Source organism: Aspergillus udagawae (genome assembly GCF_001078395.1).
Source record: "Aspergillus udagawae IFM 46973 DNA, scaffold_1, whole genome shotgun sequence".
NCBI lineage: Eukaryota > Fungi > Ascomycota > Eurotiomycetes > Eurotiales > Aspergillaceae > Aspergillus > Aspergillus udagawae.
In genome coordinates this window covers 524,009-551,253 of record NW_025091264.1, presented here as the reverse complement: position 1 = coordinate 551,253, position 27,245 = coordinate 524,009, and the positions used below count along the sequence as shown (strand labels likewise).

The window sequence follows — 27,245 nt, the reverse complement described above, 5'->3', positions numbered from 1 at the left end:
GTGGCTCGCTCGGTTGTGGATTACGTTACGGAGAATGGATTAGTCATCCTGGCACCTAATTGGCGGGCTTGACTGCCTGAGGCCTTCAGGGCAGTGGATCGGCCCGCCGCCAAAAGGAAGAAAGAATAATAAAACCGCTCAGATTGGATGATGGATCGCGACCAGTCTAGACGCCAGGAGGCTTTTTTCCTCGGCAATTATTTGCTGCAGTCGATCCACTGCAATCCCTCCTTCCAAGGCACAGTTCAGTGTGAAATCCACAGCTGCCCCGATCTGGCCTTCCTTGTCCTATCGTCCTCGGTAAGCGACCAGCTCATCTCCATCCTTCATTACTCAGATGGCGGTAGAATCCGTGACTCCGAAAGTATGGTTTAGACTGCCGTTTTTCTAACGGCTATCCAATGTCTGGTTGTCTGATTATTCTGGACTCGGTTATCGGATTCTTTGCCTCATTAGTTATTCTTTGTTCCAGACTCCGCTCTTTCGAACAGTCTGCAGAGATCCGTTGCGGCAGAGTAATCACTAATCCCGATTGGGACATCCATCTCCAACATCTTCTCAATCTCCTCTTTTCCCTCTTCTCCTTTTCTCCCTCATCTCTTCTCCGCTATTCCCCTCTCCAGAATCAAAACAATGAGCTGAGCCGACCTCCTCTGGACGACCAGCCAGAGTTGTCTCCGGATGCGCATCCCAATTGCCGTGCAGCTCGGCCTGCTGGTCCTTGTGACCGCCCTAGTGGGCCTGGCCGTGCTGTCCATCGCTACGGTGAGCTCGCTGATCGCCGATCATCCTTCAGCTCCAAGACTAATCGACGCAGTGGGTTAATAACTACAATTTTGTGGTCGATGTCCAGTAAGATAGTCCTCTTGGCTTGATTGTACGTTTCCCACTAACATAACCCTCCAGATCCGAAGGACTCGAGCTGGTCGCAAAAATCAAAGCCAGCCAGATCGCTTCCAATCTCAAACTTCTAGAGTCGACGAGCAAAACCATCGTCACACGACTGCTGATCCAGGGCGCTCTGGGTCGTTTTTACAATGGAAACTCGAGTGATTCGAACTGGACCTCGTCCGTGACGGATGTCCAGTCGGCAATGGGCAGTAACAATTATCTGGACCTCTATCAAGCCATCATTTTCTCTCGGAATGGTCAAGGAAATCCACACGGATTGCTCAATGTTACCGCCAAAGATATTGCCGAGATCACTCTTCCCTACACCTACTCGAACGGCACTGCTGTCATGCTAGGGGATGAGGGACTCGGTTACCCTCCTGCGCTCTACCCTAATCTGACATATTCCGCAGCCTCCGACGGCAGCACCACAACCGATGTGTACGCCTTTTCAGACTACAAGCTTGGACTTGACACCGCTCTACTTCTTGGACCGCTGCCGATTAACACCTCCTTTTCCCTCATTTCAGTCACAGTGCCCATCATCAATAATACTTCGGCCACTGACATTCTTGGATACATGACGTAGGCAATCCTGGAACATAGACAAAGAGTAAACCAGATTCACCGCTGACCGATTACAGGGTCGTCGCCAGTGCCGCCAATTTGCAGGCTACGATCAACTCCCGCGACGGCATGGGCAATACTGCTCAGATTCTCCTGCTCGGCCCCTCGCGGGCCGACAATCGGTTCGCCCCCGACGCCTACCCGGCTACAGCGACCTCTGCCCCGGATGTGGAAGGACTCTCTCACGCCGAGGTCCACTACGTGTTCGAGCCTACGCCACTTCCCGGTCAGAGCAGCAGGCACGGCGGCAACATGAGCATGAACAGCTTTGCCCTGTCCGAGTATCCGCTGGCATGGAAGCTCATGTCGAGACCGTGGGCACAGACCAACGACTCGATCAGCGATTTGTCAACTCGAAACGAACACGGATACCAGGTTGCGGTCGGCGCGATCCGGCCGAAGACGCACATGGCACAGTGGATTCTGCTGGTGGAGGAGACTAAGGCGGAGGCATTTGCCCCGATCAACAAGCTCAGGAAAATCATTCTGGCATGCGTCTTTGGGACGATAGGGCTCATTATCTTGATCGTTCCGCCACTCACCCATCTGGCCGTGGCCCCGATTCGCCGACTGAGCGCAGCCACTCGCAAGTCGATCGAGCCCCCCTCCCAGCCGCCGCATAATCGCCCTCCCTCGAGTGGACCGTACATTGTAGGAACACCCGAGGCGGAGACAGAACCCCGGTCTTTTGACGACCACATGGACGAGAAGGGAAGTTTCGTAGCCTGGGTGAAGCATTTCCGTCGAAAGGACCGGCCCAACAGCGCATACAGCAATGGCAGTCGCAACCACGCCAGAACTTTCCAGATTCCGGGCAGAGTGAAGGAACGCAAGCATCTCATCACGGACGAACTGACGGAGCTGACGAGCACTTTCAACGAGATGGCCGACGAGCTTTCTATCCAGTACAATCGGCTGGAAGAACGAGTGGCGGAACGAACTCGGGAGTTGGAAGCCGCCAAGTCGGCCGCGGAGACTGCCAACGAGAGTAAAACATTGTTCATCGCCAATATCTCACACGAGCTCAAGACCCCGCTGAATGGGATTCTGGGCATGTGTGCAGTGTGCATGGGCGAAGACGATCTTCCTCGGATCAAGAAGTCCTTGCAGGTCGTTTACAAGTCGGGCGATCTTCTCTTGCATCTTTTGAACGACTTGTTGACCTTTAGCAAGAACCAAATTGACCAGGCAATTCGTTTAGAAGAGAGGGAATTTCGATTGTCGGACGTCCGGTCTCAACTTGCGGTCATTTTCCAGAATCAGGTCCAGGAAAAACAGATCGACTTCAATGTCAACTTCGTCAGCAGTGATACCCTCCCACCAAAGACCGATGCCTCCCAGGAGAAAACACTCCTAGCGTCTGCCCCCGCGCTTGGTCCACCAGGGACTGGTCGGTTGAGGGACATGGTATTATGGGGTGATCAACATCGTATCCTCCAAATCCTGATCAACCTGGTCAGCAACAGTCTCAAGTTCACGCCCGAAAATGGCAAGGTCGAGGTTCGCATCAAATGCGTCCGCGAAGTGGAAACCCCGGGCAGTCCCCGAAGCTCTTTGCAGGACTCTCGACGCAATTCACGACTGCGATCCCGACCACCCTCGCATGCCAGTTCTCAGCCCCGTGACGCCGTGGACGGTCTGGTTCAGGAAGAATATCACACGCCCGTGCTTTCGCAGTTGCGGACTCTGATCTTCCAGTTTGAGGTCGAGGATAATGGACCTGGCGTCGCCCCCCATTTACAGAAGCGCGTCTTCGAGCCCTTTGTACAGGGCGATCTCGGGCTCAACCGAAAGTATGGAGGCACCGGATTGGGGCTCAGTATCTGCGCGCAGCTGTCTCGCTTGATGAATGGATCGATCACCCTGGAAAGCGAGCCAGGCAAAGGCGCCTTGTTTACTGTGGAAATTCCGTTAAAATTCGTCAAGGAGGCAGCGCCCAGTACCCGCAGTTCCAGTGTCTCCGGATCCCGCACACCGAGCGTTTTCTCGCTTGACGATCTCTCCGGTCTCGCGCGACCGCCGTCACACAACGACTCTGTTCGAAGCGATCCGTTGACCAGCAATTTTGAGAAGCAGGATCTGCAACCTCGACTGGTCGGACTCAGTCAGCCGTTCTTCACCCCCACACCGTCATCCCCCGCACCGTCGACTCCCAGAGTTCCTCCGGCGGATGGGCCCAAACCGGAAGTGAAAGATAGCACATCTGGCAAAGTGCGCGTATTGGTGGCCGAGGATAACGTAGTGAACCAGGAAGTGGTCCTTCGGTACGTTCTTCTTGATGTTTTTATAAACCATGCTAACACCATCCAGAATGCTTCGGTTAGAAGAGGTTTATGATGTAACGGTCGTCAAGGACGGCCAAGAAGCCTACGACACAGTCAAGGCGAATATGGAAGAGGGCAAAGTATTTGACCTTATCTTCATGGACATTCAGGTATATATTCAAACATCATTATACGGAAGAGAAAGCTGACAAAGGCAGATGCCCAATCTCGACGGCCTACAGAGCACCCGTCTCATCCGTGGCATGGGCTACTCGGCGCCTATTGTTGCGCTCAGCGCTTTCTCGGAAGAAAGTAACATTAAAGACTGCATGGACTCGGGCATGGACATGTTCATCAGGTATGTGTACCGCACCTGGACGAGAAAACTATGCTAATGGAGGTAGTAAACCGATCCGACGGCCTGCCCTGAAACAAGTTTTGAACAAGTTCGCCACGATTCCGGAAGAGCCGGAGAATGTGCCAGATTTATAGCCTTGGCAGAAAGCCAGTAGCAGGCTCCTAGGAACCTTTCAGGCGTACAATGGTAGCCGGTTGTATATATTTCAGATATGTGGGAGTCCATCTATCTTCGACGTGGCTGGTCGAATTGAAGCAATTAACAATGATAATCTGTAGTATACTGCGAAGGCCTCTCACAATACTCTCTGTCATGTGGCTCTTGCATCAAATTGGGTCTTGTAGAACAGACAAAAAGCCGGTAAATCATCAAGGAATGACACTTTGCTTGACACCCCGTTGTCTAGTTCTCAGTTTTGAGATCTGGTGCTGGACCTACGCGACAAGACTATTCATAAAGACTCTCCTGAAACTATTGAAGCTCCAGCGAGTTTCAAATATATAATGACATCGTTGTTTCTTAACAGCGACATCTTTGATTGTTCTGTAAATCTTCTACAAGGCATCTTTGTGATATGGTCTTACTACGACAAAGGATGTCTCAAATCATCCATACACAAAGCCATTGTCTATTGCGGTGTTCAACAGATACTGTCTTGGAAGATGTCTTTGTCTATAATATAAATACCTCCGCTGTCTGTCTGAACAGGGAAGCAACTCATCAACTACCTCCTTTTCTTATCACTACCTACTCAATTAACTTCTCCAACAGCATCTGCCACTATCAAAATGAATAACTTCTCCCACAACACACCTAACTACAACCCCGACAACCTACCTACCCTCAACAACGGTATGGACCACAGCTTCTACGCCAACATGGACAACAACATGATTAACACACAATCTAGGAATGAATTACCTGACCGCAAACAACCCCCTCGACCAGCCCCTCTACACCACCTTCAGCTACTGCATGGTCTTCTCCAACCTCCCCGACCAGCCCTGGCCATCATACAACCTCCTCCAGCAATGCCTCGACAAGGTCCGCGCGCGCGACGCAAAAGTCTATTCCTCCGTCGACGCGATTCAGCGCTACAACGGCGCCAAAACGGGGGACCTCATCCTCTCGTTTACGGCTGCTGCGGCGATGGATGGGGTCATCTGGACGAGTGCTGAGGGAGTCATTCTCCATCAGATGAGGTATTGGGATCGGGATCGGAGGATGGCCGGGTGGACGCTTGTGGCGGAGCATGGGCTTGCGCAGTGAGTTTTGCGTTTTGCGGTTTTCGATTTTCTTTTTGACCTTTGAATTCTGGGTTTGGTTTGATTGGTCCTTGGTTTTGGATCTGCCGGTGAGGATTGGTTGCTGAGAGTGCTTATTTCTACAGGAAAGGGAGGAGAAAGCTGCCTGGGAAGGGATCTGACTGTGTGTCCGAATGTGAGTTGAACTATTGAATTTGTCCGCTGAATAAAGTGCTCATAAAATTCTACAGGATACTGGACAACTTCGTGCGATCCGAGTATAAGAAAATTGATTTCCCCTCAGTCTGTCTTGTAAGTGTCACCTCACCCAGGAGCTATAGAATGGTCGTTGAGAAACAGCAGACGTCGAGAACCCAAAACACTTGGAGTCTGAGGACTTCAACATATACCACATGATCCTTGAAATATGGCTAGAGCGAGTAAGATCCTCGAAGTCGAGAGGGACATAGAAGGTACTAATCTTTACACTCGCATATCTTTAGATACGCCGCCACTTCTTCTGCTTCAAATGTTGGAATTCTGTCAGCAGACAACTTTCCTAATGATCAAATCACTGGAAAGTGCGGAAAGAATGACTCTGCAGCTTCAAGCTTCAATAAAGATTCTGCATCTCATGCGGAATAAACAGGGGAATGTACTACCCTTACGAGAACACCATCATGGTTGATCAGATAACCTACTATTACTGCCACCGATGCGAAAAACTGCAAAGCCGTGTTCGTATATATTGTATGGCGGTCTTAAACTATGCTGTTGCAGGCTTTCGGCTTGCGAAGGCCGTGTAGATGAGATTATGATCTTTCAATGAACGGACACTGGGGAGCTATAACACGCTAGTGGTTAATCTGCATGGCATATTCCACGTTGTATAAAACTTGAACGAACCGGAAAGGTGTCAGAGATCATATTGGCACTTCTACATACACTACTAAAACCACGTCGTCAGACAGTTGGCAGACGTTGTGGGAGCCAACCTTCAGAACATACAGTTTCCACTTCTGTAGCTAAAGAAGAAATGCTGATCAACCAATCAGCTCGCATAGCTCAGTTGGTAGAGCGCATGACTAGTAATCATGAGGTCAGCGGTTCAAATCCGCTTGTGAGCATTTCTTTTTTCCCCTTTGCACTTGGCAGAAGTGCACTACTAATTGAGTTCTAAGAAGCTTATATAGCTAGTAAGTATAGAAAATATTACTATCTTTAAGGTCCTTTAACTTTACTAATTCTTTATATAGCTAAAGTAGTGCATCTAGTAGAATATCTAAAAAATATTAGAGACAGTTTATTAGAGCATAATTATCCTCTGTTTGTCTTGAAACGGCCAGCACGTCCACCAAATTTTTCTATCTTTTCTTTCAAGCATTCTCCTGGGTTGCTTCGCTCTTCAATTGCATCTCTTTACTAGAGCAAGAGTCGGTGCTTTTGTACCTTCTAGTGAGCACAAACACAAAAGAGGTCTTCGATACAAAGTAAGAATCCTTAACTAGAGCGATCTAAATTCATTCTCATCTCTAGTCCAGCATATTGATCCAGTTCTGCTTCCGTCATCTAATGCTCCTTGGGCAGTGGGATGGAGACTCAATCAGGTGCAGATCAAGAATAATCGATGCCCGCAATACACCGTGTGAGTTGGAAAAAGCCTAGTAACACGCTTATTAGGAGCCAGTGATTTTACTAACGAGTGCTTCTAGATTCGGGATTGGTATCCGCGATAGCAACAGGCCACAGTTTGCGTCGGGCTATTACTTCTCGCCCTTTCCCTACAACAGGGAGCTCTTTTTGGTATTAAAACAGTGAAAGATCTTACGGAATTTGTCCTTTCGAATGGTGAACTCCCTTTGCGGTGGAAGAGTGAGTTCTTAGAAAAGCCGGTCCTTAGACATGCGACGGGAGATGGGCCGCAAGAAGCTCCTCTGACGAAGCAACAATTTGGTCCTGCCTACGCCAAAATTTTTACCGCTGCAGGTTATTTTGGTGAACTGGCAACTGTTCATTGCATGCCACGAAACTTAAGGGAAAAAGTGGAAAGTTAGTTCCTGCCACCCTGAGAAACTCCGGAACGAAATCAAGATACTAAAATCTAATATAGGAAGGCATAGCTCGGCGCCTATCTCTCAGAGAATGGTACATCGGGGATTAGAAAGTTTTCCGGGGCATTATCAAGCCCACTGCTCCTCCATTGATACAGTGCCAGCAGTTCTCGACGAGGAGGACTAGTCAGATCATATTGAGTACTTCTAAAGTTACGTCCAATTTTACGAGCGAGGTTTACCTAGCGAATTGCCAGCAGAGATCAAGGAAAGTATTTTGCAAAACCAAGATATAATGGGAATGAGAGCTCGGATAGAGCTCTTCGAACAGAGCCATGCTGAGGAAGCTCTCAAGATCGAGAAGTTGGAGTACAGGAAAGCGCTGGTTCGGAAGCGCCTGCTTGAGCTTAAAAAATATCAAAATCGGTGGGTTCGAGAGAAGAGAGATCAAAAAATTCTCGATCGGGGGAAGGAAGAGCTGGAGACCTGGGGAAACGACAATCACAAACGTGCTCAAAAGTTGGTCGCACCAGAGGTTACCCGGATTGCGTCAGCCATGTCTTGCAACAAGGAGCTTTCTCTTGATGGAAACCTTCTATTCGTTCAAGACTTGCAAACTCACTGTGGTCGTGACTTTGCCGTAGTCTACCTCGCAACGAAAGTCCGATTCAAGGGATTTGTCCCGCGAAGGGTTGCCAAACCAACGTTGCAGGGTGAGCTTGAACCCATTGGACCATGATAGCTGTCAGCGTTTCTGCTACCTTCTTCCTGGTCCAGGCGTATTACTCCACCTCGCACACGCAGACAGTCGATAATGTGGGGTGCACGATGGTGGTTTTCGGGCCTACCATGTTGTTCTGTGCGTTAGGATCGCCAATTGACACTATATTCGCGCTAGCATTTATGGCAGGGCTTTTCTTGCCATCTGCAGCGGGATTTTGGCGTGTGATCAAGGTGATAAGGTGAATGTGGGCTAGGGATGATTCACGAAGTGTAAATACCTCTCTGATCTTACTTTATACCCAGTTATCGCGCGGTATACAATTAATATGCCCTTAGCGACGAACGGGCAATTTATTTCACAGCACTCTGAGCGTAAGATAACCGCGTCTTGCAGGCAGTTTCAGGTAAGATACAACATTCAACCTGGAAATATCTTATCATTGTCATGTAACATACCACGCCTCTTCTGGGAAGCGGAGGATCTACGGTTATGTTACACAGTAATTAGGTTAGCATGTTTCACGTTAGGCCCAAATAAATCCGTGCGAGGGATCTTGGTATATCAAATTTCGAATATCGCTGTACTTAAGGTAAACAAAGCTAGATTAGGGTTACATGAAGTGGCCATGTCGGACACGGAGATGCTCTCTCCCATCCTAATCACCTGATCCGCTACAGTATCCCTCCGTAATATCAAAATCGAGTATCATTCTCAACCGAGTTATGCGCGTCCAATATCGGGTACTAATGGTGTTGGAGCACTATCCTCACAAGGATCACGTGCCCTTGGGTACCACCACGCTGATAGGGGCTGCGCTCTGATTCCGTACACCAACCGCACTCAACACTTCATAATAGATTCGGTTCTTTGCACATTGTCCTTTATTGATGGGCGAGTGTTCTAATCAGGTCCTCAGTGTTGTGAATAGAGGCTGTGATATAGTTATACCCCTTTGACAGCCACACCCTCCGATTTGATCGCAATGGATGTTTCTCAACTTCCGGACATCACCAGCCTGCTTGTCAGGCCAGATAACCCTCCACGAGATTATGGCGAAGGGATGGATTCCCCACGATGTGCAGCTCTATACAACTACCTGGTCCAATATGCCTGGCTCGCTGAAGGCCGTCCACTGGCAACTCTGAATGGCAACAGTACCAACTTTTTCACGGCCTTCGGTGCTGAAGCTGAGGCTCTTCGTCCGAGGCTTGATCCATCACTGGTGGCTTTCCTTGACACCGCTATGATACCTCCTAGTGATAGTCCTGGCGAGTTGCCCCCGCCGCTCTCGATTTTCGCATGGGGACTCTCTACGCCGAACAGAATTATTGAGGAATTTGTAGCTGATCTTCAAGACCAGCCGGTTGACAGCCTGGTGCGCTTGTGCTCTGTCGACACGGGCTTATCGGCTGAGGGCAGTGGTGGCGGGGTTATCTACCACCAACGCCTCCATCGCGTCGCGATCTTCATGCATCTTGATGCCTATGACTACGGGTTTCCAGTTGAGGATCATCCAGACGTTTGGAACCCACTAGAGACACTGCTCTCCAACTGGATCGACCTTATTCATCTTGGAAAAGTTGTGGCTTCGCCTCATAATGATCCAGTCCTATTCGACTTCGAGAAGATCGGGCCCTGGGAGTGGCGTCCCTATAGCGAAACCCAGGTTACTACGTGTGTCAGCGCGTGGGATCGGCTGTGTCAGGCCATCGAGGCGCGCATCTCGCAGCTGCCAAATCCCCCATCACTGATCAGCCCCATTTGTGGGACTGACGCGGACAATCCAGAGCCACTGGTCGCATCAACCGTCCTGGACGCCGCTTCGGTGCCTGATCCTTCCTTTGCGCGTTCGTTTCTGACACGCGCGAGACGGCCCTGGTTCCACTACATCGCTCCAGGCCTTCTCCTGCCGCCAGCTGACTCGTCTGGGTTTGTGGCAGCACAGCCATTCACCGTATTGCCCCACTCTCAGCACACTGTACCGCCAGTGTGCCTTTTCCCCGCCGACAGCGGAGACCAGCGTCCTGTCCAGCTCACGAGAACATCAAGTCCATTTTTATTGGCGGACTTCTATTCAACCTCCACCGATACGCACACACCGTCTCACGTCTCTGCAGGCCTGTATACTGCGGCAGTGGAGAGAAACGGTCTTGACACGGCCGAGGAGGGATTCCGGCTGTTGCTCCCGTTCACCTTCAATGATGGTTGGGGCAGGAGCGTAGGCGCACGAAGAAGCGATGGGGAGCTTGTTGATAGGGGAAGCGTTTCAGACCTCTTTCAGCATGGATTCAAGCCTTTTGGTGGTGACTACTACCGCCCTCAGCGGCTGGAGCGTTTGTTGGATTGTTGGCGTAAGCTGGTTGAAGAAGGCGTCTGGTCTGTTGGGCCCGAAGGAGTAGAAGGTACTATCGATACCTTCAGAGATGCTGAGTCGGACCGTTGGAGAGATTATTATATCCCTCCCACATGGTAGATATCCCAGTGCCATCCCGCCTTCAAGCCGGAGATGATTTCTGTGCTCTATCCTGCGGGGATGGAGGTGCCAGGTAGTCACCCGGCAAGACTTGGACCCAACTTACTCCCGAAGACTTCCTGAGAGGGATATGCAATTTCATAAGAAACCAGTCACGAAGATACGCTATCGAACAACTACCATTTTCCGATTTATATACAAAATTAGTCTCAATGCTTCAGTTTTCTTTCATTTCTTTTCAACCAAGCTAAGAGCCCGTCATATATCTTTATACACCCCCAAAGCTCTCGTCTTTCCTTGCCTGAACTTTGGATTTGATCTGGATATGGGTTAAAGACAACAATACTTGACTGTGTTCCTTCGGACTCGAGAGACGGAACGTAGAGCGAATCTTCAGGGCGCATCAGCTGGGTTTGTGCACTTGAATTGCTAATTGGCCGCAGCTGAAAAGTGCCGTCAAGATGGAGGGCATCAAGCAATCTACAAGAAAGAAAGCTCCATTGACATGTTTAATGCTGTCAATGACGGTACGCAAACGGCGCGGGTGTCACAACGCTTCCTGATCTCGTCTGGGGTCCAGTCGTACTCGCAGGGAACGTGGGTCGGGGCTCGCTGCCCGCCGGAACACCCGTCGTGACAGTGACGGTGGTGGGATCAACAGTCACCTTGTCCCAATTAGAATTTTTAAGCGCCTCCCTAGTCCACAAGCCAGCATCTGGGTCGCCCATATACATGTCCACGACCTTGCCCTTCTCGTTAAGCACGATACGCACTTCGGAGTGTGGGTCGTCGTCCTCGTAGATGATGTTGCATGTCCGACCGTCGACAGGTTTGCCATCCAGATCGACAAAGAGGAGACTATCATAATCAAGGTCGAGATAAGCATCCTGTTTGCCAAGTGATCTGAGGTCAGCGTGGCAGACGCCAGCGGGGTCGCTATGCTCCTCAGGCGATGTATTGTTGGCGACAAGGCCTCTTTGGAATATTGTCGGTTGGGAGTCATAAGGCCGGTGCAAACCGTTCGCTATCGGGGCAGGATCGATGCGCCAGGACTGTCGAGGCCACCCATAGGCATTACCGTACATGCTTATCAATATCGTCTTGTCAGCTATACATTGACTACCTAGTGAACTTGGGGGAGGGACACATACGGATCATCGTCAAGAACGCGGAAGCCATGGTCAACAGGCGTGGAGGTGCTGATAGTTCCAGGCTGCGCGGTGTAAGTGTATGTAGCCCAGCAAAGCTTATGTTCCGCTGACGCCTTTTCTACAGGTGTTCCCCACCATCAGTGGCAGCTTTTCTTGTGAGCAGAGAATGGTTTCCCGACTACACCTGAAACACAGTGTAGACGGTTACTACTAGGCGAGAAAAAATATATATATATAAATAACCTGGGAATCGGTCGAATGCAATTTTACATAATCACCACCTTGATATATGGTATCATTAAGACGTACAGGGTAGAATGATAGACAACAAGGGATGTTGGTTTCTCTAGGTACAAATGTGTGACACTATTCTCAACTCATCCCGAATCAGCTCAGCAGGTTTTAGTCACCGATTCAATTCCTGCCCTTATGATTGATGGTTTCCGAGTACTCAAGCTTTCACAAACTCCAGTTGCTGGTCTACCACATCCCGCACCATCTGCTCCCACGAGTGCCATCGCATCCCTAACTCTGCTTCTGCTTTGCTACTGTCTGTTGAGAGAAACTCTTCCTCAATGTCTGGTGTGATCTTTGCCCCAAGGTCTGGATAGTTCCGCTGAATGACATCCGCCACCTCTTTCCAGGTCCCGCCCTTCGCTGAAAGCAGATACCTCGACCCGTCTGGGATGGCTGGATCCAGAGCCTTGAGGTGTGCTTCAACCACATCATTGATATGCACACCAGGAACCTGGGAGTAAGAGTGATGAGGGATGCCTGCCATGATAGCATACCACAGAAGACCATTTGAGGATTCCTGGATCTCCTCAGCAGTGGTCTGCGCCGGGTTGCGTCCGTACACAAACACAGGATGGAGTGTTACCAAGGCATACTGCGGCTTGGCGGTCTTCTGCAATTCCCATGCTGTTTTATTGGCGAGCAGCTTAGATGCATGGTACAACCGCATAGGTATTCCTCGTGGGTCATTAGAGGCTGTGAAGTCTTCAGTCACATCTACATCGAAGTCCCAGTCGTTGTCCTCTGGGATGATGTCAGTCCAGTTACGATATAGCCGGCCCAGGAACCCTGAAAACTCACCTTTGACGACGCCACCAGACGGTATGCCGTCCAGGGGCATCAAGGCCGCAATCGACGAGGTGATCACGACCTTCTTGATACTTGGCACTCGAGCAGCCTCCTTGAGCAAGGCAGTCGTTGCTTTCACAGCTGGAGTGAAATAGTACTCCTTATCTGTGCCGCTGGGAAGAGGATGTGCGAGATGGATGACATAGTCTGCTCCATCCAACAGTCCTCTGAATTCACCTTCAGCTGTCCAATCGGAAACAGTAACAAATTCCACTTGTTCGCTATACCCCGACAGCAGATCCTGTAATTTGTCGGAGGGCTTTCGAACACAGATTCGCAATCGATATCCCGCTTTGAGTGCTGCTATGGCGGTGGCACTACCAATGAAACCTGTTGCACCGGTGATGAAGACCAATTGACGCGTCATAATGTGTAAAGCAAGAACTCAAGAAATTTGGAAAGTGTAGAATAGTCAAGTGCTTCTTTTATCCTTCTGCATGGATCCGGTCCTAGAATTACCACAGTTTTATCTCTGACTGAGGTCAAGACTTCCCAAGCGGAGCGTGTTGGAGATGACCGATCTATCATCTTAGATCCCCCTTTTAAACCATTTTAGGAAATAGATCCACTCAGATGGTCATATTATCCATTATGCGGAAAGATTTGAGGCTTATGTTGCATGTCGGGGCGCCGGATCCCGCTCCCCTTTGCATCAGACCGCTGCCGCATTCGCCGTCCCCCTGACTTCATTCTGGCGTGCGGTTCAATTGTGCTCTTTTGGTCTACACTGGTAGATTATATGTAGATCTTCTTATGATAAACGATTGAGAAATGCCTTTGATTCGCGGGAACCCATGAGAAGTCTAATCGCCAAAAGCAACCTAGATAGGAGAATCCCTCACCCGCTTCACCATCCTTCCAAAGGAGTGAATTTGGCCAGGACGCCGTCCTTCGGTGCAATAGTCGCTCCCTCTCGCACCTCCAGTGGAGCGTCGGGATATTTCAATTCGAACTCAAAGCTACCGACCACCGCAGCGAGGAGACAGGCAAGTTCCGCCTTAGCGAATACCTGTCCAATGCAACTGCGGGGACCGTGAAGGAAGCTCAGGAAAGCGTAGTTGCTGGCTGCGCCACCGGTGTTGGCCTTACCAGGGCCCATCCATCGATCTGGGTTGAACTGTTCCGCGTCTGCCCCCCAAAGCGCTGGCATATGATTAACAAGTTCCGGCGAAATGACGACCTGCGTACCCTTGGGGATAGGCTTCCCCATCAGGGTGGTATCTTTTAACGCCACACGGACGGTATTTGGCACAGACGGGTGGAAGCGAATGACTTCATTGCAGACGGCATTTAGATACTGGAGGCTGTCAATGGTCGCAGCGTCGATCGGACCGGGGTTCTCGATATTGATAGGTGGCAGGTTGGCGCGGACTTCGTCACGCAGGCGGGCCTGAACATCTCGGTGCTTGCAAAGCGCATATATCGCCCATTGAAGCGCCCCCGCGGTCGTCTCGTGGCCGGCGCCTAGGAAGGTCATCAGCTGGTCGACGAGGTTCTCATCGTCAAAGTTGCCGCTCCGCATTGCGACGGAAATGATGTCGACCTCTTTCGCTGCATTTGGATCTTCCATCTTTACCTTCTGCTCGCGAATCATCCGCCGCGTGGCATCACGGATATTGCGGCAGCCCGTGTCAATGAGCTTGTTCTGCTTGGTGGGTAGCTTTGCTAGCCATGTCGTATTCCCAAGGAGCATTCCGAGTATGAACAGGATCTTTGTTCCCAGACCCGGTGTGGCGAAGATCATTTCGTAAGATTGGCTGAGACTGTTTTCAGGGTCGTGCAAGGAGTTGAAATCCCGGCCCATGCCTGCCAAACCAATGATGTCCAGCGAGGATCGACTGGCCCATGTTCTCACTTGGATTGTGTTATCGTCTGGGGCTTTTCTGCTGTGCAGATCCTTTCGAATCAACTTGGCCATCTCCGTGCCCTTGGACCAGAAGACGGGATAGAGATCCTTGACATGGCGGTACGCAAAAGCTGGCTTGAGATTCTTACGTTGAAACTACACAAATGATTGTGAGATTCAAAACGAGAAACGAATGCACATTGCTGTTTCTTACCTTGTGCTCCTCGCCTTCGGCAATCAGGATGCCATTGCCCAGCACGCGTCTCAATGTTTGCTGTATCACCAAGGGCTTTGCGAAGTCGTAGGCCTTGCTCACCAAGATTTCGCTTAGGACAGCAGGACTGGTTATCGTGAGCCTCTCCATGTTTCCCACAATGTAGTAACGAAGAATTCCATCATTGGGAATAGTCTTGGCCCACTCCTTCATTAGCGCATGGGGAGTGTCGACGAGCAGACTACCCGTATTGCCTGTGAGCCAGTGCCGATTCTAGATGCAGTTAATTCGGAGCCAAGTGTGGCAACGGTGGACTTGATGGCTCACTGGAGGGGCCGGAAAGTGTTTCAACGGCGTGAAGAATTGAGGGTAGATAAATAACTGATAGAGCAGCTTTGATATGGTGATGCCTGTAATCAGAATGACAATGGCCGCGATTCTGGAGCCGTAGATGGCGCATTCTGGCCTGAAGTAGACACCGGCTGCTGCGCCGAGGCAGAGGACACCAAAGTAATTGTTAATGGGTCCCATAATGGTGGTTGAGTCTTAGAGCCAATTCCGCGACAAAGGAAGTGAGGCCGCGTTTTCTGGTGGAGGCCACCCTTACTTCAATGATCTAGAGGATTGAATCGCTGAACGACGGCTTGGGCGTTGGCCTAAGCCTTGTGCTACCTGAGACCAGTCGTATGATTGGTTTTCTTTTTGTGTCACTTCTACCACAACCAAGCCTTGAAACTCCTTATGCCACCGGGGCTCGGGCGCCGTCTCCGCGTTCGACTGCCAGACAGTTACTCGGTATCAGTATATGGCAAATATGGAGCAGACTGCTGGGGCCCACTTTATGCAGATTGTCTATGAGCACATATTTGATTGCGCGCAACTAGTCTTTTGTAATAGACTGCATTGGTTGCCCTTTAAAATTCCTTCGCTGCCAGTTCTTTTCAATGCCTACAAATTCGCTCTAATAATTCGTCATCATATATAGTTTAACCTTTCCCCCAAATCGCACCTGACCGACGGGCTATCAGCACTGGCCCCTTGATTGACGCCCTTCCAAAAGAGGACTGACTCTCCCAAGGTTTCCATGGCCAGAGAATTGAAGTTTTCGTTCCCAGGAGCCGACTTCCCGTAGCTCCTCAATTGCGCCAAAAACTCATCTGAGCCTCGAGACAACTCGCCGCTTGTCGAGGTGATTGGACCCATGGAGGCAAACGAAACATCTGGATCTTGGAAAACGGCACCATCGAAGCGTGAATCATAGGTTTCTTGAACTTCTGAATTCATGTAGCCGTAACCGCTGGTTGGGGGCGAGAGTAGCTCTGACATCAAATAAGGATCTGTTGGTCCTTCCGAGGTCGGCTTCTGCCGTTTGTGCTGAGTCTTCCTGGCCTTTACCACGTCGGTGACAATAAGTGACAGCTGGTATAGCCGTCGATTGTACGAGGCTTCTGCGCGGCAGTCGGTAATGGTCTGGAGCATCTCAACAAATTCTTGAAGCATGTCGATGTCCCGATTGGACCCCCGACCACAGAGTATGGATGACAATACTTCGTAAAGATATAGTGACGGAAGTGAGGCGAGAAAGCTATATCGGAACCAAACGGTCAGTCTCAGCCATTTGTGGTTCAAAATATACAAGGCAGTCAGAGAAGGTGTCATTACAATGAGAAAACAGCCTGGCTCCCTTGGTCGGGTGGGGAATGCCACAGGCGTAACAAGAGTTTCAAACACAGTCTAGCGACCTCGGGAGCCTGTTGAAACATGGGATCCGGATGGTGCTTGTGGGGCCAAATGAGGAGCAGCTGAACAGAAAGATATCTGATTGCCAATTGGAGATTCGAAGCGGAGCCTTCAAAAGACTTCTGTATCTTGTCCAAGTCAACTCCCGATTCGGTGAGACAGACTTGAAGTTTTGACAAAATCGTGGCTGCGAATTCACGAACTTGATCTTCGTCTCTCGCCTGCACATGGACCGCGTATATCTCCAAGTATACGGTCTCCTCTATCCTAGCAATCTCGGCCTTTGCAACGAGGCAGGATGGGATACCGTTTTCAGAAGGCACCAGGCGAGGGTCGAAATGGACTTCGGAGACTGGTACACTGGGAGATGACCCAGCCGTCCAGCAAACGGCCTTATCAAGCACGTATAAGCAGTATGAAAGGTTTTGTCTTTCTTTGATGTCGTCATCGCTCAGTTGACCTTGAAAGGAGTGCCACTGGTGGATGCCTATGGACTTTGCACATCTGGTTGCTAGAGCAAGCAGCGTCTCGGATAGACCTATAGAGAGGTACACTTGCGCGACTATGTGCTTCTTGTTGTCAGTGATTCAGTGCAACTAGGAATGTTGGGTATTAGTGGAGACATTACCAGAGATAAGAGTGCCTGCACATTAATGAGGTGCGGCGACACAAGTTGATCAATAATGCTGACAGCGCGCTTCGCGTTTGTCAAAAAGCCCGCAATGAGGTCAAAGTCAATTGACGACGTCTTGCGGGTCTGCCTGGACATCATTGACTCCCGCTGGTGGGAGCCTAGGGAGTCCGCTGACATGGCCATGAGGATGAGGTTGTTGCAGCAGACGATAGAAGCAAGGTCCCGTTCGGATGGCGCGGATTGCCGCAAAGCCGCAGCCATCTGAGTGAACCTTTTCTTGGTCCAGATGGGAAAATGATCATTGGTTGTTGTAAAGTATGGTTCAATCATTGCGTCCAAAATGGCAAAGGGAGGCATCGCGGGCGGTGACTTTTCCCCAATGGGAATCTCTTCTCCCTGGCCAACCAGAAGATCAATCTTGCGTTGTGCTTGCATCACGCATTCCTTCACGGTGTGCCTGTCGAGGTCAGGACTCTGAACGAGCTCATCCTTGACGGTGAGCATTAGTGACTCGAGAGAGGTCGGGCCAAAGCATCTCTCGTCACTGTTCTGGTCCACTAGAAAACGACCAAGCGGCCTCGTGAATACGGGCGATTGTAACGAGTCGGGGAACCGTTGATCACTCAATTGCGGCGTAGGACTCGCTGGGCTCGCTGGGCGTCTTGAGGAAGGTGAGACAGTCGATGAACTCTCGAAAAGCCGCTTCAAGGACCTTTGAGTGTCCGCCAATGAAGTCTTCAAAAAGCGGTCATTTAGAAATCGTCTACAGATGTATATAGGACTGCCTCCAGCTTACCTCGAGTTGTTCAAGGCGACTACCCATGCCCAGGATAGTATGGCTTCTATGAATCATGAGCTCGGAAAAACAATGCGTGAAGTAGTGAAGTAGTGACGTAGTACATACAGAAGAGTTGTTTGATTGCACTTTTTGCCTTGACCAGACCACTCACACTGCAAGCCCAGTCTGCCACAGTTCCTGCAAGAGGGCTTTTCTCGACTGCAGCGTATTTTCCTGGCCCGGCATTGGTCACACACTGGTAGAAACGATTGGTTACCTATTTTTGCTTGCTTTTCGGGGCCGCGGATCGGAGGCTCGCCTACCTGTGTACTCGTCTCTACTGAGTTCCTTGGCCATTGTCGCAGTTTTGCCAGGAAGAAGTCGTAGGCCGCGCGAATCTTTGATTATCCTCTGGATAGGTGGAGATCGGGTCTAACGTACAGCCTGACACCTTACAATGACTGCGGGTAAGAGCATTTATAGGAGAACAAGGCTCCGTTTGCAAGCCGCAGTGGGGGTTACCACCGAACATTTCCTTTCTGCATGTTGACATGCATTCTTACCGGGGGCCATTTGAACATCACCAACGACTGAGGGTCATTAGAGCCCAAGGCCAAGCATGCACAGGGCCAACCAGGGCGCATCAGTGGAGAGTGGTTGGATGTCCCCAACCCAATTAGACAACATCAGCCTGATAAGAGGTTAGAGGAAATGTACTCTCCACCGTTCTAGATTTGCTCTTCGGCGCGTTTGGGATTAAAAAACCAATATATTAGATTACCGCAGTATATATTAATCTTTATTTTTATAAAAGCCGAGAAGGGAAGCGAAGATAGTTTGAAAAAATATTCGACATGGAGGCGATGTAGTCACGATGTACATCCGGATCTGCTGGATAAATATATTATTGTCGAGTTTTGGCTGAATCCATCAAGCCATGATCAAATTCGCTTCCGCAGTTGTTAGCCACGGCTTATTGACCGAAATCTTATTTTGATAACATAATAACTTTCTAATATAGCTTTCCGGAGCTTGCCGGTGCAATAATTCCGCAATCACATTTCTGAAATGGTTGAGTTTCGTATATGGTTTTAGGTCTGACTACCATTTGGATTCTCTGTATGAAGTAGGTCTGAGGATAGACTGCGAACTACGGAGGAGCTGCTCATAATCTGCTGGCGAGACAGGAACTCGAGTGATTCGAGTTGGAGGTATTTTTCCGGGTCGCTGCTGGCTCCACGGCAGAGAAGATTTCCGTCCGGAGCTACGGAGCATATTCAGATATCATGCGGCTCTCTTACACTCTGTCTCGATAGAACTGACGGAGCTCAGTGAGATGCGAGAGGCGCCCAGGGTACACTGAGAAGCCATAACCCAAACAGTTTCTGCCACTTGGTCACACCACAGAAGGCTATCCAAACCAAAAGTAGTTGGTGAAGTGGAACCAGGTCAAAATGAAACGGTGCCATGCTGCGTTGTGGAACCTGTCCTGCTTACATCTACAACAACCCTATGCATCATACCAGATTGATGGCAATAAGAGCTCTGCAGAATGGTGACACTAGCGTGAGGGGGTGGCGCGTCTCTTAGCAGATTGACGCCTGTGATGGTGTGCTTAGCTGCAATAGCACCCAAGCACAGAGAGCATCAGACAAATTGGCGTCCGCCTCTGGAGAAACATGACCTGCGGCACAGCCCGGCGATCTTCCGCTGACCCTTAGCGAGTCAGTTCTTGAGCACAGTCAGCCTCTATCTCAGCAGGTAGAGGCGAACGGACGTAAGCTTATCTGTAGGGAGGGTTTACTACCCCTCACCTGGCGCCAATATGTTCTTTGGTGTGTTTCCCATCTTCTCGCCCAATTGGTCATGCTTATGATGCTTGCCTTGCGGAACCAGAAATCTGTGGATTCCACCTTCATCATAACGTTCGGACCAATAAAAAGGGGCGCTAAAAATATATGCTCGGGACTCAGTTATTGCGGCGGTTGCTTACTGCGCATATGGGTTGACTGTGTAGTGTGAGACCGGAACGGAGGGGTAAGTGTGAGAGCTAGATATTGGGGAGAGACTAGGTGCAGTAGCCTGTGAGGCGGATTAACCCCTTGAAGGGACCAAGGACACCACTGCTGACATATCGAGTACACGAATGGTGGAGTCTGGAATTCAACGTTGCTGTGTTTGAAACGAAAGAGAAGGCGCTATCTGCTCAACAATCCTTGAAGAGCGACTAGACCTTATTTGAAGATGCTGGAGCGACCGTACTTCCTTCATCTCGGGGACGGGACCCGTCATCAGCGCCCGGTTGGTCAGGCCGGCGAGGGGTCCGACTGGTCCTTGCATTCGCTGGCATCTCTGGCATAATTATTCATATTTCGCATAGAGCTTGACAAGATCGACGGAATGAGGTTCAATTGATCCTGACTTCGCGAGGCATTGTTTGAATGTTCAATTGCGCCCTAGCCGAATCTTACCTCACCTGCTTACACCGAACCTGGAAGACCCCAGAGTGGAAAGAAAGCATGAAACCAGACCAGGACCTGTTTGGCAAGGTATGTACCTATTTTGCGGATACTGCTCTCGCTGACAGGTCTCGCAGACTGCCTTTATAACGGGTGGCTCCGGAGGATTAGGAAAAGCGATTTCCAACATACTTGCTGCGCGTGGTTTGTGAATCCTCGCGCTGCAAAAACCTAGATTTTCACTGATTCCAATGCTAAGGTGCCCATGTCACAATATTCGCGCGACGGCCGGGTCCTCTAGAAGATGCGAAGAATGAGATAGTCGGGAATTGTGTGGATGCGGATCGGCAAGAGATCAATGCCGTGGCTGTGAATATGGCTGATGCCTCTGAGGTATGGTGCTCCAAATCCAGAAAACTCAAATGCTCGGAGAGACTGCAGCATGCGAATGGAACTTTCCCCTAACCAACACACAGGTTTCGGAAGCATTCAGATCCCAGCCCCGAATAGCAGATTTCCTGTATTGCTGCGCCGGGGGAAACCATGCCGAGAACGGGTTTTTCATCGATCTCAAAGCCACGCAGCTCGATTCTTGCATGAAGAATAACTATTATTCCACTGCTTATGCTGCCAAGGCCATGTTGGATATCTGGGTTGAGAACGACAAGAAACCTACTGGTATCGAAGTGTCAACCAACACCACTGGACCCAAAACCCGAAAGATTGTTTTCGCCAACAGTGCGGCGGCGTTCTTGGGGTTACCCGGGAGCGTTGCTTATACGCGTAAGCCGATGATCTTGATCTATTGATTCGAGTTTTTTGTCATCTTCTGGCTAACACCATCCAACTCAAAAGCCGCCAAAAGCGCAGTCCGAGCCCTGGCAGACACCCTCCGCTTTGAAGTCCTCCGCCACAACTCCGCCAATACCACCTACACAATCCACATCGCCTTTCCGGCCGACTTCATCTCCCCTGGATTTGTCCTCGAACAAGACACCAAACCTGACCTCACGAAGCGGATACAGGGAACCAACGTCGCCACTTTCGCGCAGCTGGAGGAGAAATTCCCTTCTTCGGAGAAAGTGGCCCAGGGGATCGTTGCGCGGGTAGATAAAGGGGATTTTATTATCTGCGAGGATTCATTGGCTGCGAGCCTTTTGTTTACGAATATGGTTGGGTTGAGCCCCAAGAGAGGACTTGGAATTATAGATTCATTGTTGAGCGTGGTGATGGGGTGGTTTGTCGTGCCAGTGTTGAGGAGGAGGTGGGAGAGGATGTGCAGGGAAGATGGTAGCAACCGGTCACGATGAGGGGAAGCTCAGCAAGGTCCTAGGGGCATCTCGCATGAGATAGAGTGCTAGTTTTCTTAATCTATACATTATTTGTGCGAGCCACTAAGCATGGCTTCGATGATTATGTGACATCTTCATCAGACATAGAAAGAAGTTGTTGCTCTACAGCCGGCCAGACGTCTTTCCGCAAGCTGTACAACAACCAGAAATTACCCGCAGCGTCTTTTCCAATCACCACCCCAGTGTTTCGCGTCGCGTAGCCTTTAGTCCCAGTTCCTTGGATGCAAGATGGTCGGCCCAGCTGATTGCTTCGCTTGTCCGTTGCCATTCCCTGTCTTATGACGGCGGCGGAGAAATCAACTTTGAACAGTTTTGCTTTGACCCAGTTTGACATCATGACCGTGTACATACTAGGGTTTCCGAATAGGGCGGGATGGTGTGCATTGTCCAGAGTATTTCTCTGGATGGTGTCCAGTGCTTGGAGTTGTTCGGCATTCCGTTGCTGTATAAGAGATTTGCGGATTTCAGATGCAGTGAAGCTTAAGGGTTCTTCGAGAACCTGGCGAACGGAAAGGAATGTCAGGGTTGCGAATACGGCATTGGTTACCAATGCACATGTAGCGGATGGTATGTGGCCAAGCTCTGCTAAGACCGACCGGCAACAGTATGTATTCCGCATGTTCACTGTGCGGCTGGGGCAAGGCTTTTCGGCCCGGAGAATGACTCGCGTCCACCAGGCAAACAGAACGTCACCCTCGCTGACGAAAAGGGGCTTGTCGCCGTCGTTGGCGTCGCGCGATGCAAGCTCCCCCATCGCCTTAGATCGCATCTGTTGCAGGTAATTTCCGGGTAAGAAGATAACCCGTTCCTCCTCTCGGCGCTGCCATAACAGCTCAACCGTAAGGATATACCGCAATGCAAACAAAAACCAGGTCCACCCGATGAGCAGCGTATCGGCAAAGACGTATTTCTGTAGCGGTTCTGTCTTCGACTCGGCGAGGCCAGCTAAAGGATCATAATCGAATCCCACAAACGGCTTTACTTCATCTTCTCGTCCGCGCAGCACTGCAGACCAGGCATCCAGAACGGCATCAAGGCCCATCATGTCCGTCAAGCTATGAAGGAACGAAACAGTAACAAGTGTCGCGTCTAGGAAGGTGATAATGCGAACCCCCAGCTGGGGACTGTCTGAACAAAGCCAACCTTCCAAGCGATCGGGGAAAGCAGGGGTCCGGATTAATGATCTGAACTCGGGTGTAGTTGTATATGTAATGCCGAGAACGGCCGGGCGACCAGCGGCATCAAGGTGGTGAGGTTGAGCTAAACGCGAGGTTTGTGGATGGTCGGCCACCTTCATGTCATATGCGACCGTGGAGTATGCGAAGCCAGGCCGCTTGTCGTCGAAACATTGTGGAACATGGTATTCCAGACCCCCCTCTGCATTCCTTCGGATTCGAGCACCGAGTTTCCGCCAGTCTCCTATTTCTAACAGCCGGGATAGCGCACACCGAAGCTTCTCCGGGTCCAGGATATCATCGAAGCGGAACGTGACGTCGAAGGAAAGGCCTCTTGTATGATGGTCATCATCCCAGTAGTGGAAGGGAATGATTGTGTCGGTTGGTACGGTCGGCGGAGGGGCAGACTCCCTCCCAAATCCAAGAAAACCCATGACAAGTTGCCTCTAATGGAGCCTTTGGATCGACGACAAAGATGATTCTGGTCGTGACCGTGATCGTGATTGTGGTCCTGGTCGTGGTCGCAGTCGCGGTCGCGGCCACTGCCTTTCATGAGAGCGCTGCCCAGGTAAGTTTGCTCCACCAACCGGGCCGAGCCTTCGGGACCGGAACCCCGCGGACCGGCGCCTCTTTAGGCTGATCCGTCATCCACCAAACTCAGTCCACGCTTGGGAAAGAGAATTCGAAGGTTCAGCATCTTGGGCCACCCACATTCGCTGTTACAGAGTACATACAGGTACTCATTCATCTGTCAGTTTACTCCCTTCATCCTCAGAACACGTGACGGTCCAGATTCTGCTGAGTAATATCGACCAGCGATCCGGAAGAATATGTGATCCTGGATCCGACCGTGAAACAAAGGGGTATCTTAGCTTCGAGCTCCTTTGGCCGCTCAAATACAGAAATCACCACTCCCATAGACACACTCTTCCATTACCTGATCTCCACACACTGCGGTGGACCAACCCGTTGGTAAGTATCTCCTCTCTGCAACTGAAAACTCGATTTCTATTTTTGCGCGTGTGTCTCTGATTGAGTTTGAGCCCTAAGCCGACGTGGCCTGAGAGTTAAACTATCATGCCAAGCATGGGCCAGGCCGAATTTAACGCCGGAACGGGCGCCAGCGCCGAGATATCCGCATTCGCAGTTCGACCAGAACCAGACTCAGAACCCATATCAGAAAAACAAGGCAAGGCAGAGACAGACGCTGAGACAGAGGCAGGCGGGACGGAAGTTCCTGCAGAGAGAAATGGCGAGGATGATGTCGAGCGGACACCAAAGAAATCACTGGCCTTTAAACTCGCTTTCATAGGCCTCGCTGCCAGCATGTTTGTGTTCCAGGTGGATGCAACGGCCCTCGGTATCGCCCTTCCAGTGAGCAATACCACGTTTTCTCATCGGGTGCTGAATCGACCCAAGACTAACCTCGTCGGTAGACCATAGCTGCTGATCTCAAGGGCGAGAGTTTGGAGTCCTTCTGGGCGAACTTGTCCTACACCCTATGTGGCCTCGTCATGCAACCGGTGTGGGCCAGTATCTCCACCGCGTTCGGTCGGAAACCGCCTCTCTACGTATCCATGGCGTTATTCTTCATCGGATCCATCGTCTTTGCCGTGGCCCAAAATATGAACACAATTATCGTCGGCCGCGTCCTTCAAGGGTTCGGTGGTGGAGGAATTGACGTGCTGGCGGAGGTAATTCTGGCCGATATGACGACGCTGCAGGAACGCTCGAAATATCTGGGCTTGATGGCCATTCCCATGGCGATTGGCAATATCATGGGGCCCTCAGTGGGTGCACTGTTCGCGACATATGCGAGCTGGAGATGGATTGGATGGGTGAACTTGCCGTTGCTAGGGATCGGTACGCCGTTGGTGTTCTTCTTCCTCAAGCTACGACCAGTCCCCCTCGATTCATCGCTGGCCAAGAATTTGAACCGCCTCGATTGGATTGGTATGGTGTTGGTCGTCGTCGGGATCACGATCTTTGTGTTACCCCTCAGTTGGGCGGGCTCCTTATTTCCATGGGGTGCCTGGCAGACTCTCGTCCCACTGTTATTAGGGGTTGCGGTACTGGTCGTATTTGCTTTCTACGAAGCGAAACCCGAAGCCCCTATTGTTCCTCATCGACTCTTCCACTCGAAGACTGGAAACATGACGTTAGCCGGAGGCTTCCTCCATGGCGCGGTTCTGGTCGCGCTATTGCAGTACTTACCCTTGATTTACCAAGCCGTGCAACTCGAAACTGCCATCTTATCGGCCGTCTCCCTGCTGCCCACCGTCATTATTAGTGTGGTGGTCGCAGCTGCCTCCATGATGTTGGTTCCGTGGTTTGGTGGATATGTATGGATTCTGAGGCTGGCATGGATCATACTCACGCTGGGAACCGGCTTACTGGCCCTGTTCGACGTAGGATCGTCGTCATCCATGCGGCTCGGACTTCCCATCCTCTGGGGAGCGGGTGTTGCCTTGCTGCGTCTCAACCTTCTTCCCATGCAAGCGAGCGTCAAAAACGTCGACGACACAGGCCTAGCAATCGGACAATTTCTCACAATCCGCATGTTTGGCGGTCTCGTCGGCCTCACGATCTCTGCAACCATTTTCAACTCTGTCTTCTCGACATCTATCTCCGCCACTACAGTCCAACTTAGCGGTCCTCTGGCCCCTCTCAAGGACGCCGCCAATGCGGTTGCCTTTATTGACAAGCTAAGATCACTAGACGTTCCTGCTGAAACGCTTGATCAGGTTCTGAGGGTCTATCTAAAGTGCTTCCAGACGATCTTTTACACAATGACGGGGCTTAGTGGACTGGGGTTGGTGACTTCGCTGTTCGTGGATGAGATTGATCTGAAGTCGCAGGGTTTGGGGAACCAGCGCTTCGAGGAATAGTCGGAAAAAAGATGGATACAGCGTTTGCACACTATCAAGTAGAGTATATCATTCAAGTAGCCGGTATAGTAGCTTTATGTACAACTCTCACATCTTGTCATAATCAATTGTATCCCATTGTTTGGGCTGGTTGAGAACATGCTGCAAATCCTCCATCGCACCCGGAAGATCGTCCAAACCGAGATGCAATGCCAGTTCGATATAATCCTTTGTCCACAAGCCTGGCGAACCCCGAGGGTACTGCGATCTAAAGCCCACAAATCGCTGCGCGCGCTTCGACAACTTCCTCACGGTTTCCAGCTTGATGATGAAAGGATGTGCTTCCGCCGGCGTCAGGAAACTGGGGATGACGGTCAGCTGGATACATTTCCTTTCCGTCTCCGTTTTGTTCTCGCCCATTGCATGGATGACCTTCCCCCCGATCAGTAGACAGTCACCAGTCTTCATCTCGGCTGGGATCGTCTGCTCCATGTTCCCGCGTTGATGAAAGGGCCATTTGTTGCTGCCGGGGATGATGCGCGTTGCGCCATTGTCATCCGTAAAGTCTGAAAAGGCAAAGAGGAAGTTGATCTGTGGTTCTGTGCCTTCAGGTCCGAGCTGGGCGTATGGTGGATAGGAGGTCAGATCGCGGTGCAGGACCTGCGCGGGCTGCGGTCCGGACGCGTTGAGTGTGGTCGCCGCCGAGAGCCAGTAGTCCCCGTTATGCCCGCCTTCGCTGTAGCAGCGCTTGCAGATGGCGTGGATGAAGTCGTTTTCGAGGATCCGCTCCCGAAACGTCGCGCTGTGGTTGATGAGGTCGCCCGCACGCTTGGTTTTGGTGCCGTGGAAGGCTGCCAGGTCTTCATGGGGCACCCGGGAGCCCCGTTGGACTGAGTCGAGGCGGGACTCGAGTTCTGTGGTGATCTGATCAGCCTCCGCGGTGGTGAGCATGTGTTTCAGGATGACGCCGCCGCTTTCTTTCCAGTGCTTGAACACTTCGTCCAATGGCGTGTCGACTGTCACTTCCGCAAGCTTGAGCCCATTGGGCACGGCGACCTGCGGGACGTCTGTTGGGATTCGCCACATTTGGAGTTCTGGAGGAGGGTTCCGAGCGATGTATTGATGGTAGAGAAGATGGGAGTGGTGAAGATGCCTGATCTCCTAGTTGCTTGCATATGAGTTTATGAATAAGAGGTTCCATACCTTCATATGGGCTTTGTCGTTCCATGACCTCGGTCGTCAGACTCGGATCCC

The 27,245-nt window shown here is 50.8% G+C and overlaps 12 protein-coding genes and 1 non-coding gene across 13 annotated transcripts; 7 read left to right on the top strand and 6 right to left on the bottom strand.

Annotated features, from left to right (window-relative positions):
- Positions 1 to 681: 681 nt before the first annotated feature.
- tcsB (putative sensor histidine kinase/response regulator TcsB/Sln1) lies at positions 682 to 4,274 on the top strand (the record flags this gene model as incomplete). Its single annotated transcript, XM_043285682.1, has 7 exons — positions 682 to 765; positions 818 to 852; positions 907 to 1,476; positions 1,536 to 3,782; positions 3,829 to 3,952; positions 4,001 to 4,140; positions 4,187 to 4,274. 7 exons carry the CDS (start codon positions 682 to 684, stop codon positions 4,272 to 4,274), a joined length of 3,288 nt encoding a protein of 1,095 aa, XP_043141617.1.
- Positions 4,275 to 4,928: 654 nt separating this feature from the next.
- Positions 4,929 to 5,409, top strand: Aud_000166 (uncharacterized protein; the record flags this gene model as incomplete). Its single annotated transcript, XM_043285681.1, has 2 exons — positions 4,929 to 4,992; positions 5,051 to 5,409. The coding sequence occupies 2 exons, from the start codon at positions 4,929 to 4,931 to the stop codon at positions 5,407 to 5,409; spliced, it is 423 nt and encodes a 140-aa protein (XP_043141616.1).
- A 1,029-nt stretch (positions 5,410 to 6,438) lies between these two features.
- On the top strand, positions 6,439 to 6,511 carry Aud_000165. The gene has a single exon. It is a non-coding gene; the product is annotated as a tRNA-Thr (tRNA).
- A 1,219-nt stretch (positions 6,512 to 7,730) lies between these two features.
- Positions 7,731 to 8,174, top strand: Aud_000164 (uncharacterized protein; the record flags this gene model as incomplete). The annotated part of the gene is made up of 1 exon (XM_043285680.1): positions 7,731 to 8,174. The coding sequence occupies one exon, from the start codon at positions 7,731 to 7,733 to the stop codon at positions 8,172 to 8,174; it is 444 nt and encodes a 147-aa protein (XP_043141615.1).
- A 967-nt stretch (positions 8,175 to 9,141) lies between these two features.
- Aud_000163 (uncharacterized protein) lies at positions 9,142 to 10,632 on the top strand (the record flags this gene model as incomplete). The annotated part of the gene is made up of 1 exon (XM_043285679.1): positions 9,142 to 10,632. The coding sequence occupies one exon, from the start codon at positions 9,142 to 9,144 to the stop codon at positions 10,630 to 10,632; it is 1,491 nt and encodes a 496-aa protein (XP_043141614.1).
- A 518-nt stretch (positions 10,633 to 11,150) lies between these two features.
- On the bottom strand, positions 11,151 to 11,790 carry Aud_000162 (uncharacterized protein; the record flags this gene model as incomplete). The annotated part of the gene is made up of 2 exons (XM_043285678.1): positions 11,151 to 11,740; positions 11,784 to 11,790. The coding sequence occupies 2 exons, from the start codon at positions 11,788 to 11,790 to the stop codon at positions 11,151 to 11,153; spliced, it is 597 nt and encodes a 198-aa protein (XP_043141613.1).
- Positions 11,791 to 12,234: 444 nt separating this feature from the next.
- On the bottom strand, positions 12,235 to 13,293 carry Aud_000161 (ketoreductase sphI; the record flags this gene model as incomplete). Its single annotated transcript, XM_043285677.1, has 1 exon — positions 12,235 to 13,293. One exon carries the CDS (start codon positions 13,291 to 13,293, stop codon positions 12,235 to 12,237), a length of 1,059 nt encoding a protein of 352 aa, XP_043141612.1.
- A 480-nt stretch (positions 13,294 to 13,773) lies between these two features.
- On the bottom strand, positions 13,774 to 15,517 carry Aud_000160 (cytochrome P450 monooxygenase sphH; the record flags this gene model as incomplete). The annotated part of the gene is made up of 3 exons (XM_043285676.1): positions 13,774 to 14,928; positions 14,987 to 15,259; positions 15,314 to 15,517. The coding sequence occupies 3 exons, from the start codon at positions 15,515 to 15,517 to the stop codon at positions 13,774 to 13,776; spliced, it is 1,632 nt and encodes a 543-aa protein (XP_043141611.1).
- Positions 15,518 to 15,961: 444 nt separating this feature from the next.
- Positions 15,962 to 18,183, bottom strand: Aud_000159 (transcription factor sphG; the record flags this gene model as incomplete). The annotated part of the gene is made up of 4 exons (XM_043285675.1): positions 15,962 to 16,571; positions 16,718 to 17,295; positions 17,355 to 18,095; positions 18,157 to 18,183. The coding sequence occupies 4 exons, from the start codon at positions 18,181 to 18,183 to the stop codon at positions 15,962 to 15,964; spliced, it is 1,956 nt and encodes a 651-aa protein (XP_043141610.1).
- Positions 18,184 to 20,579: 2,396 nt separating this feature from the next.
- Aud_000158 (uncharacterized protein) lies at positions 20,580 to 21,907 on the top strand (the record flags this gene model as incomplete). The annotated part of the gene is made up of 5 exons (XM_043285674.1): positions 20,580 to 20,687; positions 20,735 to 20,801; positions 20,857 to 20,990; positions 21,074 to 21,380; positions 21,453 to 21,907. 5 exons carry the CDS (start codon positions 20,580 to 20,582, stop codon positions 21,905 to 21,907), a joined length of 1,071 nt encoding a protein of 356 aa, XP_043141609.1.
- Positions 21,908 to 22,010: 103 nt separating this feature from the next.
- On the bottom strand, positions 22,011 to 23,558 carry Aud_000157 (acetyltransferase sphE; the record flags this gene model as incomplete). Its single annotated transcript, XM_043285673.1, has 1 exon — positions 22,011 to 23,558. The coding sequence occupies one exon, from the start codon at positions 23,556 to 23,558 to the stop codon at positions 22,011 to 22,013; it is 1,548 nt and encodes a 515-aa protein (XP_043141608.1).
- A 643-nt stretch (positions 23,559 to 24,201) lies between these two features.
- Aud_000156 (MFS-type transporter sphD) lies at positions 24,202 to 26,012 on the top strand (the record flags this gene model as incomplete). Its single annotated transcript, XM_043285672.1, has 2 exons — positions 24,202 to 24,498; positions 24,561 to 26,012. The coding sequence occupies 2 exons, from the start codon at positions 24,202 to 24,204 to the stop codon at positions 26,010 to 26,012; spliced, it is 1,749 nt and encodes a 582-aa protein (XP_043141607.1).
- An 87-nt stretch (positions 26,013 to 26,099) lies between these two features.
- Aud_000155 (monooxygenase sphC) lies at positions 26,100 to 27,077 on the bottom strand (the record flags this gene model as incomplete). The annotated part of the gene is made up of 1 exon (XM_043285671.1): positions 26,100 to 27,077. One exon carries the CDS (start codon positions 27,075 to 27,077, stop codon positions 26,100 to 26,102), a length of 978 nt encoding a protein of 325 aa, XP_043141606.1.
- Between the last annotated feature and the right edge of the window lie 168 nt (positions 27,078 to 27,245).